The sequence below is a fragment of the Helicoverpa armigera genome, chromosome 15 (genome assembly GCF_030705265.1).
Source record: "Helicoverpa armigera isolate CAAS_96S chromosome 15, ASM3070526v1, whole genome shotgun sequence".
Taxonomy (NCBI): Eukaryota; Metazoa; Arthropoda; class Insecta; order Lepidoptera; family Noctuidae; genus Helicoverpa; species Helicoverpa armigera.
This window is the reverse complement of record NC_087134.1, coordinates 8,745,410-8,766,168: the sequence shown is the minus strand read 5'-3', so window position 1 is coordinate 8,766,168 and position 20,759 is coordinate 8,745,410. Positions and strand designations below refer to the sequence as shown.

General features: G+C 37.0%; 1 protein-coding gene across 1 annotated transcript in view; it reads left to right on the top strand.

Annotated features, from left to right (window-relative positions):
- Positions 1 to 244: 244 nt before the first annotated feature.
- Positions 245 to 20,759, top strand: part of LOC110379721 (zinc finger SWIM domain-containing protein 4) — a 62,004-nt gene continuing 41,489 nt past the window's right edge. Inside the window, 1 exon segment of the mRNA XM_064038058.1 lies at positions 245 to 565. Within this exon segment, the coding sequence (XP_063894128.1) occupies positions 268 to 565 (298 nt within the window). The 5' untranslated portion in view covers positions 245 to 267.

Here is a 20,759-nt window from a genome sequence, read left to right as displayed (position 1 = left end):
ACAGTATTAGGCCGTTTCAATGCAATTAATTATTAATAAATGCTAACCGCAGCGATTTCAAATAGTTATGGATTCTATTTGAGGCCACATAGAACAACAAAAATGCCAACTTTTAATAATATATCGCACATTATGCCTGCCAAATGAATAATTTATCGCAGTGTGTCGATTCGGGGCTCGCATCCCCGGGGTTGCGGGCGCCCGAGGGCGGCGGCGCGGGAGGGGCGCGCCGGCCGCCAGTCCGCGCCGAGCGGCCGAGCGAGCGCCATGTCCGCGTGTGCGCCGCGCGCCTGCTGCCGGCCGCGCGCCCCGCCGACCTTACTCGACATCACAGCGAAAATAGTCGCCGCCGCGATCCCGTTCCAACGCATCGAGGAGCGCTATGAACGCATCCCGGAGCCAGTGCAGCGCCGCGTCGTGTACTGGTCGTTCCCGAGGGATGAGCGGGACATCTGCATGTACTCGTCGCTGGCGCGGGCGCCTCCCGACGACCACCGCAACATCGCCTTCTGCCGCGGCCTCAAGCTGCTGGAGGCTGGCTGCGTGGAGAACGTGCTACAAGTCGGTGAGTGTCCGCTCCGGCGCGCCTGCGCCTGTTTACTAATATGCGCCTCGCCCACCCGCGCCGTATAAATAAAAACCTCGACGTGTGCGATCGATAGCTGCTCCTCTCGGGAATTATTCATGCGTCGGCTCGTAAAAGTTTCAGGAGATTAAAGCCTGCCGGGGCCGGTGATGGTGACCCCACAACCTCCGCTGATCACAGAGGTCGACCGGTCGCACCGCTCACTATCCGTGTGACGCAACTAATAGGCTTATCTCACTGCGATATCGATAACCCGGTAGTTGCATTGACGTTTAATCGATCCCAAGTTAAATATATTCACAATTTTCCACCGGACATTTGGTAGCGAGTGGCCCGATAATGTCTCCCTGAGGCACGCCGGCCGACCGATAGGAAATCAGAGTGACTATAATTAATTGGGACTCATTACTATGCATCCACTCCGTTCCGCATCCACAATCCATAATATACTTTAACTGCTTTATTTTCCTCGTCTAGATTTAGATACAAAACTGTGTGATACAATTAATCGATCGCCTAATTAAGATCTACTTTCGAAACTATGCAGATGCATCGTGAAATTCGGCTGAGATTTACATAACTGGAAGTCCCGTTACATAGGGAATTACTCAACCGGCTCGGCGTGGTGTCCGCGGCATCGGTGTCGCGGCCGCGAGACGCGCTCGCCTCCGATGCCATTAATCCATGCAGACGTCGTTTGTTACTGTCGCCGCTCTGAATAACGGACGCGAATAAACAATATTAATTGCCTGTTTTTATTTTTATAGGGTCAGGCTCGGTTTTATTGTGCTCGGTCGTGGGAGGACGGGCGTTACATATTCATTTGTGCTTATCTGCCATCAGAACGGCGATTACTGGTCATTTCGGGCCGTTTCGGGTCGCACTGCGGTCGCATACGCCACATTTGGTGGGGCCGCATCGTTCATAATGCTGTCACGTCTCAGGAGAACTTCAGACGCATTAATGTAATAAAGATATATGGAGCATAAACACGAATTCATAGTTGAATCATGTCCGCAGTACGATTTTAGGCACTGGCTTGCGTCCAACTTTAGGGCGGTGGAAGAGCCGCCTCGGTGAGATAGCGTTTCCGATATGAATCGTGTACTTATGTTACAGATAAATGCGTTCGTGGTCGCTAGCTTCTCGTGTCCAAAGTGATATAAGTTCCCACACCCATATCATCTGAGTCACACAATCTACGATCTGGCAGAACCGCCCACTTTAAGTAAAACACGCTGAAATATGTTCCGAGAATTCTGTCCTAGCTAATAAAGGTTGAAGCCAAGGATTAAATTGTCTGCTATGTAAATTTGTAGGTCAGACGAGGTCTGGACGAAGGAAAAAGGAGCTCTGTTTAAATTCCTATTGAAAGAAACTCGATTTCTATTAAGTCCTTGCTCGTGCAATCTGCATCGGAACTTTTAATGGAGTATGAATAACTTATGGACGCTTTTAAAATTTAATGCATGCATATCGAGTTCCATCGGTGACAGCGTACAGACAGCACGAAATGTCATGAGAAGGAAAAAATATCTGGTTGGCACCATTCGAGCGACTCACCAAACGAGAATAGCCAGATTCGTGTGTATGAATAAAAGAACACTGCGCCCTCAAGGTACATGCAAATGATCGAAAATGAACCCCACGTTTTAAATGTATTGGAGTCGCATGTACATATTTAATTGTCATGCAAAAATAAACGAGCGCACCCGGCACAGCTCTGTAAATATTTTAATTCAATGTTAATAACTTCATATCAATTCAGTTCGGACGAATCTGTGTGCGCGCCGAACCGGTTCCCTTGCTGATCGAGTGCTGCAGGGGTGTTTGATCAAACCTTCGATACCACTCTTTGTTTGGATTTCATTTCACACAGAACCACGCCACGTTCCTCTAGTACTTCGGTTATAATTACTTATTCCAAGGAAAAAGCATTTTTCTGTACTGTGCCGACAGCGATTGTAGATTATTCAATAGAATCGATTTTCATTGGCTAACATAATGGGTGCATTAAAATTTTAAGAGCCATATACATCAATGTTCTTATTAAATATTATATGGCTTTTCTGTTTTACAATTCACAAGGAATTTCTAGGGGCGGAATTAATTTGTCACGATATACTGGAAAATATTTTATAGTTGGTAGTATATTTCAGTTGTCATCTACAGTCATAAAGATTCATCTTTGTAACCCGTGCATATTTTTACCAAAATTGCGACATGCATCACAAACAAAAAAATGAAATACTGCATACAAATATTTATACAGTCCGTAAGCAATCACTCTTGTGCGTTGGACTGACGAATGTGACGCGTGTGTCACGCCAAAAAACTGTTCCAAATATTCGAAATTTGAAATAGACAGTTGGAAGGACGATTAAAGGCGGTTTAACATGAAGACTAAACAAATACAAAGTGTGGATGATACAAAAAATACCAAGCACATGTCGGTCTCACGGCATTTCGTCACCAATTTAAGAGTTCACGGCATGACTGCAGTTCTTAGAAGGTCTAAGTATCGCGTCCATTACTCATAAGATGATGGTATGATATCCATTCTTGTATATAACAAGTTTGGAGCTTATCGTCTGCGGTTTTTGTCGGGTCCTTTAAGATTTCGAACATGGTTTCTTGTAATATTACCAGTTTTATTGTAGCCTTTCAGTAATCGTTTTGTGTGCAGTCGTTCGTGAGTCTGCTCGGATTTTAGTAGGGTTGGCGAAATATATAGAAGTAGATATGACCAGGAAAAGAGACGTCGGAACATCCTGTAATTATAGATTAAGTGGGTGGCTCACCAACAATGTGACACGACCAATGAATATTACTATAGATTATGACAACCATCATAGCAAAATGTAACGGAAACAGGAAAATCCTGTATATTAACATACTTTGTACTGGTTATATAAAGGGGCATTTGTTAATTTGGTCGTATGCACCGGATAATCTCTCTAACTTCCGAATTGTAGCAACACTGTCCTTACCTTCTCCTGCAATATTCTAAACCATCATAAACTTTCTCAATTTCTTGAATACTACAATGAAGATGCAACTGGAATTCCCAAAACTAACATTTACTACTAAGTAATAAAGATATTGGGTATCACCGAATTCTTCACCAGTTCCCATTCAAAGATATGTCAATTGAAATGATGGCGGCCCATCCGCCTGATTGTTCACATTAGGAAGCCATTAAACACAATTGGGATACATGAAGCAATAGATAACTTATAAAGATGTTCTAGAAACGTTTACGTAAGAGATTTGGTAATTTTAGATAGTGGAAAATTTGTTTTTGGATGATTTTGGGTCGTTTAATGGATCATAATGTTGATCTTAAGGTACCATTTTTGATAATTTCTTCTCTGATACTGCAGAAATTGATTTCTTGCTTGAGGATACAACAATAGTATCCATCAATAAGTCTTATGCACGTGCTAATCAAAAGAATCCTGTACTATTGCCTATTAACCTGACCTCGTCGTTTTTATCTAAAACTATATCAAAGCATACAATACTTAAACATAAATTAGCTTAACGCAGACACGCAAGACCATTTGCACACTTCCTACCATCCTCTATCCATACCTATTGCCACATTGTTTGCATACGACAATGGATTTTACAAAACCATCAAAATGGAATATGTCATTGTAATTACTTCTTATCGTGGTTTAAATGACCATAATCGTGATGTGTGTAATTGTAAAACAATCTGCAGGTCTATTATGTCTGCTAGTAATCAGACGCGGCCGCAGTCGTAATTGCTGCGGCATGAGAATACAAATATTTTTGGTGACACATTGTTGTACTCGCTATTAGACTAGCCCTAGTAATGAATGTACCTATGTTATGGTATAGAGATGACTATTAGTGTGACAGCCTTCAGCGAAAAAGATAACAAGGACCGAACATCCTCGTAAAAGCTAAGAACGCTGATTTAAGAGACAACGACGCTATTGATATTTGCATAGCCTCGGTTTCCCTTCGTTATTTGCAATACTACAGTGAGTCACTCTGCTTCACCATATCCGTTAGTATTTCAACAATTAAAGCATCTATTCACGAACACCATCACATCCGTAAAAAACCACGAACCACATGTCAATACAATCGCGATTCATAGCAACAAAGAAATTACAGAGCAAACTGACAAACAGACAAACTCAATGCTCCACTGTCCAATAACAGTGTTTCATAGTATCCACACAAGAACAGTTCTGTCGCGCGACCTCGCACCAACAACTAAAATAACCTGACTCCCCATATGCGCCACTTCACCCCCTCTTACACCTATTTTAATATGTAATGGGAAAGACGAGGTAGATCTCGAAATACTGGTCGCGCTCACAAAGACCTGCTTGTGAGTACCAAAAGCACCTCCGCATTTTAGAATCCAATTGCAAGCTTACGCATGCAATTCGGGAGGACCTTAACGTTCAGGGAATAGAAGACGTTTTGCAATGAATGGCAGCATTGTTGGTGAACGCATACAGTGACTCTTTGAAGGCAAACAAGCTTGTGAAGAGTATTGAATGCTTGATTTGATGGTGTAAAGATAAACTTGCGAGTACCTGAGAAATTTGGTAGCGAACGTTGAGAAGTTTCGTGTATGCCGTACAGAAATACTTCGTTGAAGTTTCAAATTGAATTCCATACAACAATGTGTTTGTAAATACGTGTATTATTAGATTTGAGTTTATTTGCTTTGGTTATTACCTGGCATGTGTTAACATCGATATAATCTAGGACAGAATTGGCTTTGTGCGAGTTCTCGCGAATGACTGGGATTGTTCTGTCGATACATCGATGTGAACATAATCAATTAGATGTTAACGAGTAATGGATTTATGAGGTCGGTTATGAAGGAGCTGCTAGTTAACTTACAAGTGCTCTTGTCTATGCTCTATTCATGGCAGATCTAGCTTGTGCAATGAGTGCTTTGGGAGATTAAGAAACATTGGCTGTGCGACTGTACGATTTAATTACTTACAGGGATATTTCAGTACATTTTCCATTATCAACTTTAACAGCTACTCAGATTCAAAGTAAAGACAAGTCGAATGTGATAAGATCATAAATAGGAATAAAAACAATGCTGGCGTAAACAGAAATACCGAATAATTTCAAATTAGACGATGATTGAGACACAGATGATGCTTATAAAAATTATTATTATCCTCATTTAAATCATGATTAAAATCTAAACTATCATTCAAAAGATAATAATCCAAATGTAATTCCAAGGTTTCAACGTATCCATATATTAATACAAATCCAATTACCTGATGACTAAACCAAATAATGATTCAATTTAACGTGGGAACTACGAACTGCTAATTGATACAAGGTTCAAGGTCAAATATTGACAATTGCCAAGCTTCTGACCTTCGCAGTCAATCGGATAGGATTGCTACTCTATAGTTTTTTGTTTGATTGAAATTTATCTTTATCTATGGTCGAGGCACGAGCGCTGTGAATTTATGGTGCCCATACGGTATTTTAAACGGCATATATCTAAATAAGTGCGTTTATTTTTATTATTTTTCTAATCCAATAACGGATTATAAAAATTTAGTATTGACGATTTTTATTTGAAACTTCAGCTATTCTGTTAAATCTTAACAAACAAGTTTCTAGATTATGCGCAGTAGAAAAATATTTAGGCCGTATTTTTAAGCAACATTCACATATAAATTTTAATGCGGCTGTGTATTAAAATGGAACGTTTTCAATAAATCGTGAAACAGCTAAATCTATGGCCTATCAGTGACCCAGTTCTCGACCACTGTCATCTAAAACGTATTTCGACAACCACGCGACTTCTGTGACCCTAGTACTAATGCGATCATAATTTTAACTTAACATAAAATTTACAGGTTTTTTTTAATACCTATACAGGTTTTTCCATCTACACCTATTCTATTTCTCTACAAAATGTTTCTTGTCTTTATTCAATACAAAATCGTTAATGGTCGATTATATGTAGATTTTTCAGTTTGCCCAGCAAAGGTCCACACTAAAAGCCAAACGCATAAAAAAATATTTAACACTAAAAAATAACAAATTCATAATTTTCTTTATGGTCTCTGTGCAGTTGACAGTCCTGTCATTTAGCACAAAAATGTTATTTTCCCTCCAAAACTGACAGCTGTCAACTGCACAAAAGATTAGGTACACCTATAAAAACGAATTCTAATATCAAATACCAACATGATCATGTAGAATAGATGATGTAGATAAATGATTAAAGAACCTTCGTGCTTAGATCAATGATGACTATATCCTACTGACTCACGCAATGTACTGTACATTAAGCATTAATAAAAGCAGTTTGTACAATTTAAATAAACTGATTTTATATATGACCTCATTGTTTGCTTCGAAGATTATGCATCTTTCTGCTATAAGTTATTGTAGATTCTTAGCTTTTAATAAACCTTCCCTATTCCATGAACAGGGTAAATTATAGCAAGTATTGAATGGTATCATCGTCGATTTTATTTCAAACTCTTTAGAAAAAAAAGAGCGTTCATCGACTATTTTCTTCTTTTTCTTTATAAAGTTTGGTAAATAGGTTAAACCTTCATAGTATGTAAACCTCCACAATACGACCACCAAATTCTGTGAAGCTGTATGTTATTCGCGGCCAACAATGAGCATTTTATTATTTTGTAAATAAAACCGGGGACAGCACATGACGCTACCGAGAATACTAACAAAGAAAATGTTGCAACACATAATTATGTTCTTAAGAAATCAAATGTTTGTTTAACTCTTACGAAATTAAACTTTTCTTGTGTTGAGAGGAAAACTGTAGGTACAATGCTAAATAAAGGACATGACGATGAATGTGACATTACTGATGTTACTGTTACAGATGATGATATCGAATATTCTTTTTGATTATACATAATGATGATATAGTTGAAATTGACTGCTTAATAGCTGATAAGAAAGAAACTCCTATAAAAGCCTAAATATCAAAAACAAAAGAAGACAATATTGCAAAACCGCCTGCTTCACAAGAGTCCTTAAAATAGTCCATCCTAAAAATAGTATGAAATTAAATACTTGTATCCACTGGGGTCAAATGCTGTTAGGTCAGGCTCCAATTACGGACACAAAGGGGTGAAAGGTGGGGTCTACAATTAGCTCCAATCAAGCAAGGAAGACGGAATTAAGTTATTAGGGGCCAGCCTTTGGCACTGACCCCAGGAAACATGGATTCAGTGTTTTTTACAATGTAAGATCAGTTACACGGTGTTTTGATATAAATATAATAGAATTATGTAGTCAGCTAGGTTTCCGCTGTGGTAAAAGAGATTTGTATAGTGAAAACGCAGCTACTATTATTTTTAGTATGTATTGATTCTGATGGCCATTGATTTCTTTCGATTTTGCACTTACTCCAAAATATTTCGAAACGGCACGAACTACGTCTTTCTTCTCCCTCCACTGCTAACCTTCTCTTCTATAACAGTGAAAGAAAACACATCTATTAAAATTTCTAGGATTTTCCACGATCTTAAAAGATTTCTCGTTTTTCCTCCTAAGCCAGAAAGATGATATCCTCCACTACAAATACAAAATCGATTTTTAGGCATTATAGATAGACTCGCTTCAAACTCATCATAATTACATTACGAAGGTGATTTAATTCCAATTTACAAGCTCGGACCACAAGATTAACTTCTTAAATCAATACAGACAAACCAAATATGTATTATGATGATTGAAAATCGATTATTTACGAAACTACATTTAAAATATCATTTCTTTAAATCGAACTTTATGACTGTGCCGTTTTTGGTAACTGGCTTTTTCAAACATAAATGTTTAGTGGCTTTTTCTGCAGTATTAAAACTTGATTTTCATATTCTAATTGAGAAACTGTTGATGTCAAGTTTAGTGTAAAATGCAAATAGATGTTTTTATAATTGTACCGTTTTGTAAGTTTGGTAGGCTAAATTCATAGATGATTCCATTCCGTTATTATTCTGATTATCTGTTACTGTAAAACAACATTAGAATCATGAAACATATATCTGAATACTGTTAGAATTGAATAAATTGTATCTTTTTTAACTCCTATCATACCAATATGTGCCACAAATACTACTTCAATTTTGGTACCTTCTGAAGAAAAAAAATCATCTTCAGAATTTTAAGGATTATCCGTAAATAAACATCGATAGAAAACTTCAAAAATATGGCTAAAGAACAATACTCTCGCATGCCAGTAGAATCCCAAACCCAAAAAACAGGACATTCTACTTTAAAATACCCATAACGTCACAAAAGAGGCTTATATCCATCAACCGTAGACAAGTAGGTTTTGTAATGTAGATCTGTATCATTTGTTATTGTCAATTATAATGATACAAGCTTGACGGGCGGTGGGGCCTGTCGCACATTTATATCGGCAAACATAAACGGCTTGACAACGCTTAACTTGAATTCGTGGGTTGGTACTGATCAGGTTATTTGATCGTTTTTGTTCTGAATTGAGATCCTCTCTTTTGTGTTGTATTTTTTCGGCTTGATGTGAAGTAACAGCGTGTATTTCTACGTGTATTTGTTTATTATTTTCGTCATCAGCTGCTTACTATTTTGTTTCCCTCTTATCACTAGTTTGGGAAAGTCCAACAGTCTTGATTTGCCCACATTCGATTCGTTACCAAATCTTCGTCCTATTTCCACAAGCCCTTTCGTCAACATGTCAAATCAATGTTTACAAACTTTTCACCCACATTTCACACACTCCAAAATAAGGTCGGTACACTTGAAAAAACTATTAATTTTATCTAATTTCGCAACGGTTTGTGTCTGTCGATAGGCTCGCATGGTTGACCCAATATCCAATCTGAGATAGCATATGTGTGTCAGAACATTTTGACAAGCACTACTAATGATGTTACTTGTACTGTTTCATTTGTGTTGATATCTGGTTTGTTGCTTAATCGATTCGATAGAGCAGGTTTGATTTTATTTCTAGTTTTGTCGTTAGTTTTTCTTCAGTCTTTAGTCTTTAATATTTTATTTTATTTGATTCTTTATTTAGATTATATGTAGCTTATGTCACTATTGTCAAGAAACGCGTAGCTTCCAGGATTATTAGTCAAATTGCGTTTGTCAGTCTTCCTACCAAACTTTTGACCCTACCTTTACACCTATAAACTTTTGGACCAAAGTTCTGAGTAAAGTGAATGTCCAAAATGTCAATTTAAAATTTACAAAAAACTGCACGAATGAAAACCTTCTCCTTTTTCTGAAGTAGATTCAAAATGCCGTAAACTATAAGCATTACAAACAGAACAATTGAATATCACTGTAGTAACATTACCCAGTTGCTCAGAGTAGCACACAAGAACACGTTCCGTTGTACTCAGGACTCGCAGTCCTTCACCCATGGAAACCGGAACCGAGCACTCCAACTCATTTGTGTTTACATGAAAAACCTTGTTACGCGAAACAATCAACAATTACTCTAACATTACGAATACTTCGAAATGTTTCTATCATCAGGTCAGTGGTATCATTAACACTGTCTTAAGGTTCTTATTCACTGAAGCGCTCTTCATCTGCCTAGCCTTTTCGCAATAATGCTGGAGTTCGGCTTCCAATCTAAACAGTTGCAACTAAATATTTTACATAAGCGACTATCAATCTCTACAATACAGTTACCTGGGCAACCTTTAGGACTGATTGGTTTTTGAGCCTACCTACTGCACAAAATTGATTAGTAAAAGGACCAACATTCTATCTCATTACCTATCTAGTATCATTAGTTATAGTTATCTAGTATTATTCCTTTCCTATCCTATTCATAAATTAACTTCATGAAAAATCTCTCAAATGCAAATTTTGGATACTTAGTCCAAGTTGAAACTTGTAACAGCCATTCCATGTTTGATTTTAGAAGGGATCTGGGCTTGTTACGTTTCAATGTACGAACACCTTAACATTGAGAGCTGGTACTCGGAACGTACCGGAAGCCAGTAGTTGAGAATAGCACTTTATTCAACTTTATATTGTGTGGTACAGTTGGTACCCCGTGATTACGTATTCAAAGAGATTCATTATCACTCCCTAATTTATCGCCAGTAAAAAATGTACCAAAGTTCTGAAGTAAAAAATCGTTTGGTGGCCACAGTTTGGAGTTCTTTGAGGATGGAAATAAATTTAACTTCGGTTTTTCTATTTGAGAAAGTTCTGTGGAAAGAAAATTCATTATTACAGTAGTTCCAATATACCTTTCAGTAATGAAACCTAAATTTAAGTATCGACCTTACCCCAAAATTGACTAAAGGTACGTCAAAGTTTGGACATTTTACCTCTTTCTCGATAAATTATTCACAAATACACACGTTCCATATAATATTTATGTTTCCCAAAAATCAGAAAACAAGGTTAAGATCAATTTAGTAAATTCGAGGTAAAAACCAATCGGAACTATAAATAACCCCGGGGCGACAGGGCTAATCGTACCTAAGCTCACGTACCAACCAATCATGTGTAATTTTGTACCACTTTGTACCAATAATAAAACAAATTACTATTGTAACGGCCCTACGGACCTATGGTGTACCACTCAAAGTTATTATAACAAAAAAAATGAATAATTTTTGTTGAACATTTAGATACCATTTGGTTTCATAAATGCTGAAGATTGAAATATAGAGAAAAGGGACGTTCCTCTAAAATGGTTACAGTTCAGGACTTTCTCGTAAAAATAACAAAAATGCGGTGTTCTGTCCGAACCTTGTTTCATAAATGAGACTCAATGCCCACGTAACTTGCTAAACCTAATGTATACTGCAGCTACAATTCAAATTTATTATACAACTTTTGGCCATTCCGCCATCAGTTTAATATGCAAAAACAGAAAATATCGGTAAATCAATCAAGCGGAACATCGCAGTGGGTCGTAACTGCGATCGGTTTAGTGTTGCCATAAACAACAAAGTATGAATGTACTAATTTAACAATAACCCTACAGCGCTGGGGTGGTACAAATTGCTTGCGGGGGTACGCGACCAACTCGGTCCGGTCTGCTTTAAAACTTCATGCCCACGAGTGGGGAGCTCTAACTCTTTACAATTCAACTGATATTTAATAGATGCGACGTTTTAGGGTTTTTCTACTGTTATTGCTGTCGTTCTGTTTCGCTGATATTGTTTTGTTTGTGAGTACATTACTTTTTATGCGCTAGAGCTATATTAAAATTTTACGTGAGTTCAGATTTTTATCTCTAAAATTGCTTGCCCTTACAAAGGAGCGGAATAACTATAAATCTAAAAAAGAAACATCATTATTGCTTCGTATAGTCGAAAGGCAACTAACAACGTTGCGTCGGCCTCTCAGGTAAATGTGGATGAGTAATGGTTATCATGACACATTCATGCACAAAGAAATAACACAGGTATCCGTGTATAGCCGTATAGAATAGAGCATATATTATGACCAAGGGGGAAGAATCACAAAGGGAAACCATAAATAATTAATAAGGTGAAAGTCCCTGGCTGCCTATTCGCATTAATAATCTCCTTTTAATAATGATAGGTACAGAATCTTATTTGGCAGAATTGGCTCCCTGCCCGCTCCAGCGGCGGCTAGAACGAGAACTTTACATAATTTACTTTTGGCAAAAAACCTACAAAATTATTCATTCTCCGTTCGAAAACCAATATCGGGCCCGCCATGTTGGCTGAATTCGAAATAGGCTTCACAAATTTGTGTTGTGAAAAAAAGCAGCGAGATTTGGCAGTTGGCAGAGTACCTGGCACAGCGGCCGGTCGTCGGCACTTGGCAGCGCCCTTAATGCGCCTGCCAATGTGCGCCGGCCAGCACAGACATTTGGCAAGGCAACATATTTCGACACCTTGTAGGAAAGGATTTAACGTTGTTTCCTTTGGCATGGCCAGCGCCATCAAACTGAACCATCGGCCGCAGACTAGGAGCCGTTTGTACACACCTGCACTAATATTTTGCTGGAAATATGATGCAGCGGTATAACGATAGTGCGGATCAAAAGTTTCCCGTTTATTTTAAGCGACAATATTCAACTGAATTCCATCTTTCCTACCCCTCATTCGATCCATAAGCAGGAGCCATTTAATATCTCCAGGCGCCGCACAAAATGATCTTCACTACAACCAATTAAAATAGAATTAGTGAAAATACAAAAAAGCAAAGAATTTCAACTCTAATTAACTGAAACTTTACAAAAAAATATCATATAAAAACGTCTCGCGTGTCATTAGACCCCTGCGTCCTCGAGGTGTTGTATTACCATCACGGTTTGCTGTTCTTCAACCTTATGTCGGAGTTATAAGGTTTAATTTTGCCTGTACTGTTTGCAGAAGTAAATATGCTTTTACCCCCTCGGAGAGTGGTCCTTTTTTTCTATGATTTTTTCGAGGTTTCGTACCTGTGGGCGCAACAAAAAGTGTAGCCGGGTGACGCCAGATGCGTACACTTGTATCAACACATGCATGGATGTCCCATTGTGCTAAACGCACAGAAATGGGTTGAGAACGCACATTTTGTATAATAAGTTTCATATTACTGAGAGCTGCTATTGAAATGTCCGTATTCTTATAAATAATGCTTACATGTGTTTGAAATTTTGGCGACTGCACGCCTATAAATTTTGGAAGAATGTACGAACAGTGAGAAATGATTGTTTCGGCGCGCCACTACACAAGAAAGTTATTATTTTTACAGTTTGCATGTTTTAAATATGTAATTTATGCAAAGATTTATTGTTAGGAAGTTATTTTAGAACATATTACTTACGAAGACTGTTTATTTGAAAACCTCAATCATCGCTACTGTTTATTCAATTATAGCTTTTATTTTCAATTCTCTTCTCAGAACAATTTATACTTGTAAAAGTTAAATTGCACGTAAAACCCATACCGATACAGATTGTTAATCTTTCCTCAATACTTTACCTTTAACATTAATCAAGAAATTGTACCTTCAAAGGAACACTTCAACCGCAAGCCGAATCTGACATTCTGACCACAATACAGGCTCGCAAACTTATCACAACGGCAACACAAAAGAAAATGACCCTTAGACTAACCACACAAGGTTTGTCTAGTGTGCACGTGTAAGTTGGTACTCTGAACCCGTTGAGCGAGTTGGGGCTATTGTTTTGAACGGATTTTTTACTTCGTTTTACTTCCCAGCCCACCCGGATGCCTGCAATCAATAGATTAGATTTGATCTTAGATTATCGCGTGGCAGGATGGGTACTGAGCCACGTTGGACCAGCCACTTACATGGAAATGGTTTTAGAGTGAAATAAAGGTGCAATTCAAGTGTTGTACGATGATAGAAAGTATGAAAACTGTGCGTAGGTAGGTGATGATTCTGTACCAAACTGTTTATTGAATGGGAAAGAAATGCCACTTGGGATATTTGGTTTTTCGAGTCACAAACCAAGTATGGTCCACTTCAAGTGAACAAGAAGATTTTTAATGCCAAATAACTTGTCTAAAACAAACATTTGCTTGAATCAAAATAATAAGGAAAGCGAAAACATGAACAATAAAACATTTATTTATTATTTTAAAAATCAAGACCATTCATTTTGCCACCATTACAAGTTCTTGTCAAACATTGAATCCTCACAAATAAAGGTTAAGTCAACAAGAATGGCAGGTAACATCATAAACTTGAGTTTACACTTTTTGAACCAGGGTTATAACCTCAAAAAAAGATGTACTTAAGTCTTATTTTACAACACCAAAATGATTAAATTCCAGGTATTTTTAAAGGTTTTTAATATTTATCTATCAAGCTGCTATGTTATAATTTACTAAAGATGTCATTATTTGAAAAAATGCGCCATGCATGCGTCTTTTATGAAGTAACTAAAATTAAAAACAATTGTACAACTAGGTATGTGCTATTCTGTAACAATCTAAAGTTACAAGTTAACAAAATTCCATGCAGAATTCACAATTTTATGTTTAATCGTGGTAAACAGTAAAAAATGCGAAATTAACAAGTCCGAAAAAGTGCTTATTCAAATCGCCATTAGCAGTGCATTGACCCTTTGACTCATTGTTACATACTCTTGTAATTGCTTACAATTTTTTTCCTCAACAGAATCCGTAAGAATTACAAAAGATATAATTTTTCACATAAATTCGGCTTCTTTGTAGTGATAGGGAAATAATGTTTTATGGGTTTTTTCCTTTTACCATGACTTTTTTGTTTTATTTCTCCTTCATGTTACTAAGATCAGATTTTGAGTTCGTAAATAAATCAAAATGAACCATAGAATCAATGTTATAATGACAGCAATACAATTTTGCAGGAAAAGACTATAAAAGATTAGTTTCCTATAACATTTAGTAAACCAGTATTAATAAATGACCATGATTCAATCACAATCACGGACAAGCAAGTAATTTAATATTAATATTAAAATAAACTAGTTGTTTCCCATATAGGTTTCGTGCTAACCGATACTTTATAAGTGGAATAATTTACTTGAAATATAATTCATTTCGCATTTCCGCCTACGTTTTAAATTATCCCACAAGCTATGCTTATATGGACATCCTATTAATGGGTATACATAGCTGCAACGGGTTTTGTACAACGAATTTTGTGTAATTATTTATATTCATATACAATGTAATTAAAACTACATTGCCTACGAATGTATTCTAATTTCATATCGGTACACCTAACTAGGTACCTACCTAAAAATCTCTATTTCACATACTTATTTATTACACCTTTACACTGTCTACATATGCGTATCAACTAATAAATACTATATAAAATATTCACATACATAAGTTGTCGAATTAAGTACACTATTCTAAAATTAGACTGCCAGAAAACGTCTAAAGAATTAATCAGCCCAAGTGAAGCAAGTCTCACGCTTTCAATTTCCAATTTTGACAGCTTACGTCACAGCCCCCCCAACCCCCGAGCCACGAGCTCCCAAGCTACGAGCACCCGAGCCACCCCAATATCCGCAATGTTTTGCATTTGAAAGCGTTTGAGGTCCAAACATAAACAACCCTTGCAGTGTCGGTGACATGCTAATCTATTGCCATATTGAATTGTGACGTCAGTATTCACTATTGCTAGGAATTAGGTGACTATTGAACTGTGTAGTTAAAGGAATAATAATAATACTGATTTCTTTTGATCTTATTTAAATCTCAAGTCACAAGAGCATTGCAATAGCTTAAGTAGCTATGAAGTGTAACTCAAGCATCAGTGCTTATAAAATTCCTAATAACTTGCAATTCGGTTTACACAAATCGGATTAGCGAAGCGGAGCTATGCCCGATTCGTCATTTTAGTGATTTGGCATCCATAAAAAACGTGTCCCAGTTGGTCATTCAATAAAATATTTTATTTTGCTTAGTCCCAATTGGTCATCCGTACTTTATTTTGTAAAAAGTACTGTCAACAAGATAAGCTTTACAATATTGTAATATGTTTTTTTTTTATTTATTTTGGTTATGTTCTTTCCGAATATGGCAAGACGCTATTAATAAAATCGCGATTTCAACGGCGTCACACACCGCACGGCCAAAACCAAAATACCAGGATCGCATAAATCAGATGAGTAATATACCAATCAACGAGTGTCCATGGAACTGCCCACCGTGTACTAGGACCGCATAACTTACAGGAGTATAGCAGTCAAGAGTGTCAGGATTTTACGTTTTTTTCCTAATTGTAGATAAACATACCAATTTACACCATCATTCATCATTTTTATGTATACAATCTCTTTGCTAGTTATGGGCCCCTGGTACTTTTGTTACCGGCACAAAAAGTATCGAGTCACATTTTCGGGTTTATAAAATGCCCAAGTTGTCTTCACCTGTGTTTTAATGTTATATTTATATTACCTACATCGAAGTTTTTCATTTAAAATTTCTTCTAACACTTTTATTTCTGACGGTACTCTGATACGTGAAATTTTATGCGGGTGACGAATCGGAACTCAAAATTTAAATATTAAATTATTTATTTTGCTCGAATGACCAATTGGGACTTGGTGTATTGAAAAAATAGTTGGTGACCAATCGGTACTAATGACAAATTGGGAATAACTCGCGAAGCGGCCTATTAATTACAGAAATATAAAAAAGAAAAAAATACAAAAAGCCGTTTGTAACAAACCGTTGAGCATTTTGTCTTAAATCTCTCACTTTCACAACAAAACAATTAAACCTTTTTATGGTGTTGTCAATCCTACACCTAAACCCACGAAGTTATTGTCACTATTTGTCATGCTGGCACGACAATTAAATCATAAAATAACAATAAAACAAAACTTTAAAGAAACAGCATTGATGTTGATGGCAGAACCGTTATTCAAAATTAAAAAATAACGTTTTGACATTTAAGACGTCAATTAGCTGTCATCATGACAATTTGAGATGACAGAAATTTAGGAGTACCTAGTTTCGTTATGTCATTCCATACCTAGGAAAGTACGGTACCACAAATGTCAGAAGCCATGGTACCAACGTGGTACCATTTGTTTTCATAATTCTAAGTTACATTACATGTATTAGCAAGAAAATTGAAATATACGACACAAACCCGAGAAATATTACCTACACCTAGCTTTACATGTAGCAACTTTGTCTCGAAAGTTCGCTCACGAAAAACGGTCATCAAGTTTCGAAGTCTAAAATCAACCCAATTTGAAGTAACCTAAAACTCGAATTATGTACCAAAGAACCCATTATATTCTCTAAGGAACATACTAGTACAGTCAACTTCAGGTCAGTGGTAACAGTTTTATAGAAAAATTGTTCTTATTACTATTGAGTTAAGGTGCATGACAGTTACCACTGATGTGCGGTCTACTGTACATACATATGGTAGAAAGCAATAACAGAAAGCCGGTAGAAATGAAATTAGACTAAGTTGGGACCCTCGGAGCCTTAGATTAAACCAGATTAGTTAGCTGTGCCCTTCCATAGGATTATAGAAGACGTATGGGGAATTGGCTTACTCTATAGATGGCTTCGGAATATTTGATTAAGATGAGATCTCTTGCAAAGTTATATTGTACATTTTGTTTATAATTGAAGTTAAGGAACTCAAAGATTTCTCTAAGCCTATTTTAGTGTCGTGGTACAATAATAATCATGAATAATCTTGTGTGTTGTACAGTAAATCTTAAAACCAAGTACATACTAAAACAGTTGGTTAAAAAAATAACTTTTTCTAAGAGCAGATTAGTCCTTACAATCTATGATATCTCCACACTAATCAATCGCTCAGAACATCATAAAAATTAATTTCACGATCTGCAAAGCAAGTTTGCTTCAAAGAAGTTTCAAACAAAAACTGGGGCTTGCTGCAGCCGGGAACCGAACCGGCTGCAGTCCGGAAATGCCAGTGACATGCCGACATCGCCACGGGTCGATGACAGATTGATGCACCGGGGTCCTGCTATCAGAGACAGAGAACCTTTATTGTATTATGTACCTGATTCATAAAACTGTAAAATTTAGGTGCGACTTCTCGTAATATACGGCCGTTCCCAATATCTATCTGGTAAAAATAAAAATGCTATCGATCCGCTGTTTTTCTTAGTTTTACTAGAGAAAAGAATTTGATATTCTTTGTATGGGGCTGTATATAATGTAAACATTCTAAAGCTTAGATACTTCTTCCTCTATTCGTTTTGCAATGATTGCAGCTTATAGAAGTTATACGCATAACACTCCTGCCAAAATTATTTTGCCGCATGCCCTCTTAGGTAGATAGTATGCATACCAGTGGTTTGCCATCCCTGGTCGTCACTGTAGGTAGGTAGGTGGGTAGGTGGTCAGTGATCTGTGGTTTTCGTGTCTGAGAGGGTTACAATGGCATTGTCCTTTTTTTAAGCGGGAAATTGTTAGTTTCGCTCAATTTGTAAGCAAGCAGGAAAACTAGTGACGTTTGTAGCGTTTGAAATACGTGATTTTGTACAGTACATAGGTACATTTGTGTCCTGAATATACTTCCTTATGCACCTAATCAGGCGACAAAGTAATCCCAAAACAAAAATTCAAATCTATTACTAAACCGTTAATGCGCATATCTCTCAATATATTTTTAAATCGTCAATTTATTAGGCCTTAAAATCACTGAAAAATACCCCATGTTACATTTATTTATTTAGCACCATATTGAAATTTGGACTTACGCCATTTTGGCACGGCTGGGCAGCGCGTCAGTGGGCCGGGGGTGATGCACCCCAAGCGTGGTGTCACTGCAACCCGTTGCTTGCAATTAACTGCACTTGTATGGAATGATAAGCAGTTGACAGATGATCCTCTGTCTATCTATAGAGTAGGAAGGATTTTTTGGTGGCTGATTTTATCTACTTCTAAAAAAATTCTGCTTTTGAACACGCTGGCTAAATTACATTGACTTCTGAAAAAACTAATACTCGTATCAGTATTAAAAGCTTATTTTCTTTCCTCGAATTTCTATCTATCTCCACGCCAAATACATAAAAAAAAATTCAGCAATGAAACTATGATAAAAATGCAGAGATAATTTCAAACACATCAATAGTTAAACTATTTTCTTCACTAAATTAGAGAAAGAAAAGGGATAACTCAAAACAATCTTTAACATTACAACATCATACACTACCAATCTTCCTCAAATGTTCTACAAACGCGAACTACATAACCACCCTAAAGACTGTTACACATTGCTTCGGCATCGCGATAAAATCCCCAAGATACAGGCGGAGCCACACCTCAGGGCTAGCTAACACCCGGGGTGGTTACCCCAGTCCCCACACGACACATAGGAATGCCCACCGCTGACTACAAGTTTGTCTGATTAAAATTACTTTATCTGAGCTATTTCTAGTTAGGACCACGATTTTGTAGGTTTTGTAGACTGTCGAAAGGTTTTGAGGTAATTTGTGGGTAATAAATGTTTATTGCTTTAGTTATTCTAGCGTTTATAGATCTGAGCTTCAATGCTTTTAAACATGTTCTTATGTATAAATGAAAAAATAAGCCTGATGAGACCAAAAGCTTTAATATATTTTATAAAATAAGGAGATAGAGTCCGAAGCAAACCACTGATCAACTGTCTTAGATTCTACCATTTTTATTTAGCACTATTGATATTTCATAAGTACATAGAAGTAATATTTAGTAGGTAACACCGCGTGAAATAGTGTAGGTAGTACCTAGCTATAAGCTATTCATCAATGCAGATTCTACAACAAAACGAGAAAAGCCATAGTTTACCAAAAGCAGGAAGCCTCCCCATATAAATATTAAGTTAAACAAACCAAATGATCTTAACGGTCCCTTTTAGTTCATTAGTCTCCCCATGACCCTTTCTCCCAATAAATAATATATTGTACACGGACCCTGCATTACTGTCATAAAACATGCATTCACTGGACATTTCTTTTGCCGACTTTTGTAACAAGGAATTAGTTATTTTATGGACATCTTTTATTCTCTGTGAGGAGAGTAGGATTGGGAAGTTTTTTTAATTTACCTTGTATAGTAAGTAAGAGTGTACTTGGAAAAACTAAAAAATCCTTATTTACAGGAGTATTTGTGTAGTATTACAGACTACCTACAGTAACTTTATAGATCTAATTCTCCTCACTTAGAAAAAAACATTTTTGAAATGATAATTACTGAAAACAAATTCAATTTCAAATCAAACCGATTCTATAGTTTTTTTTACTTTAGTTTATTCCTTATCTACATACTTGTGCAGTCGGCAATATAGAGCATCCGGGAGCTATTTCACATCCTCACAGCATCGATCTTAGAAGAGTATTAATGTTAGGAGCCGCTGCTTAAGTGGCCCACTTCTCATACAAACTGAAGTGGTTCAAGCAAGATGCTTCGGCATTGGTTGTTATGCCCATGCCTACGTGGGGTAAACTTAATATTTATAGTGGTATAAAAAATATTCAATTTTGGCGATTGAGTTATTGGCAAAAGCTAGTTCGTAGCGCTTGTTCGTTGGTTGCAAAATATGTAATGTTCTATGTACCTATAGCTACAAAACAGCTTGCAAAGTGCCCAAATATAACTTCAAAGTTTCCAATAGCAGCACAAATTATTCCCAGAATGAACCCTATCCGAAAATAAATTCTGAATGCAAACGCGTCCCCACGCTCGTC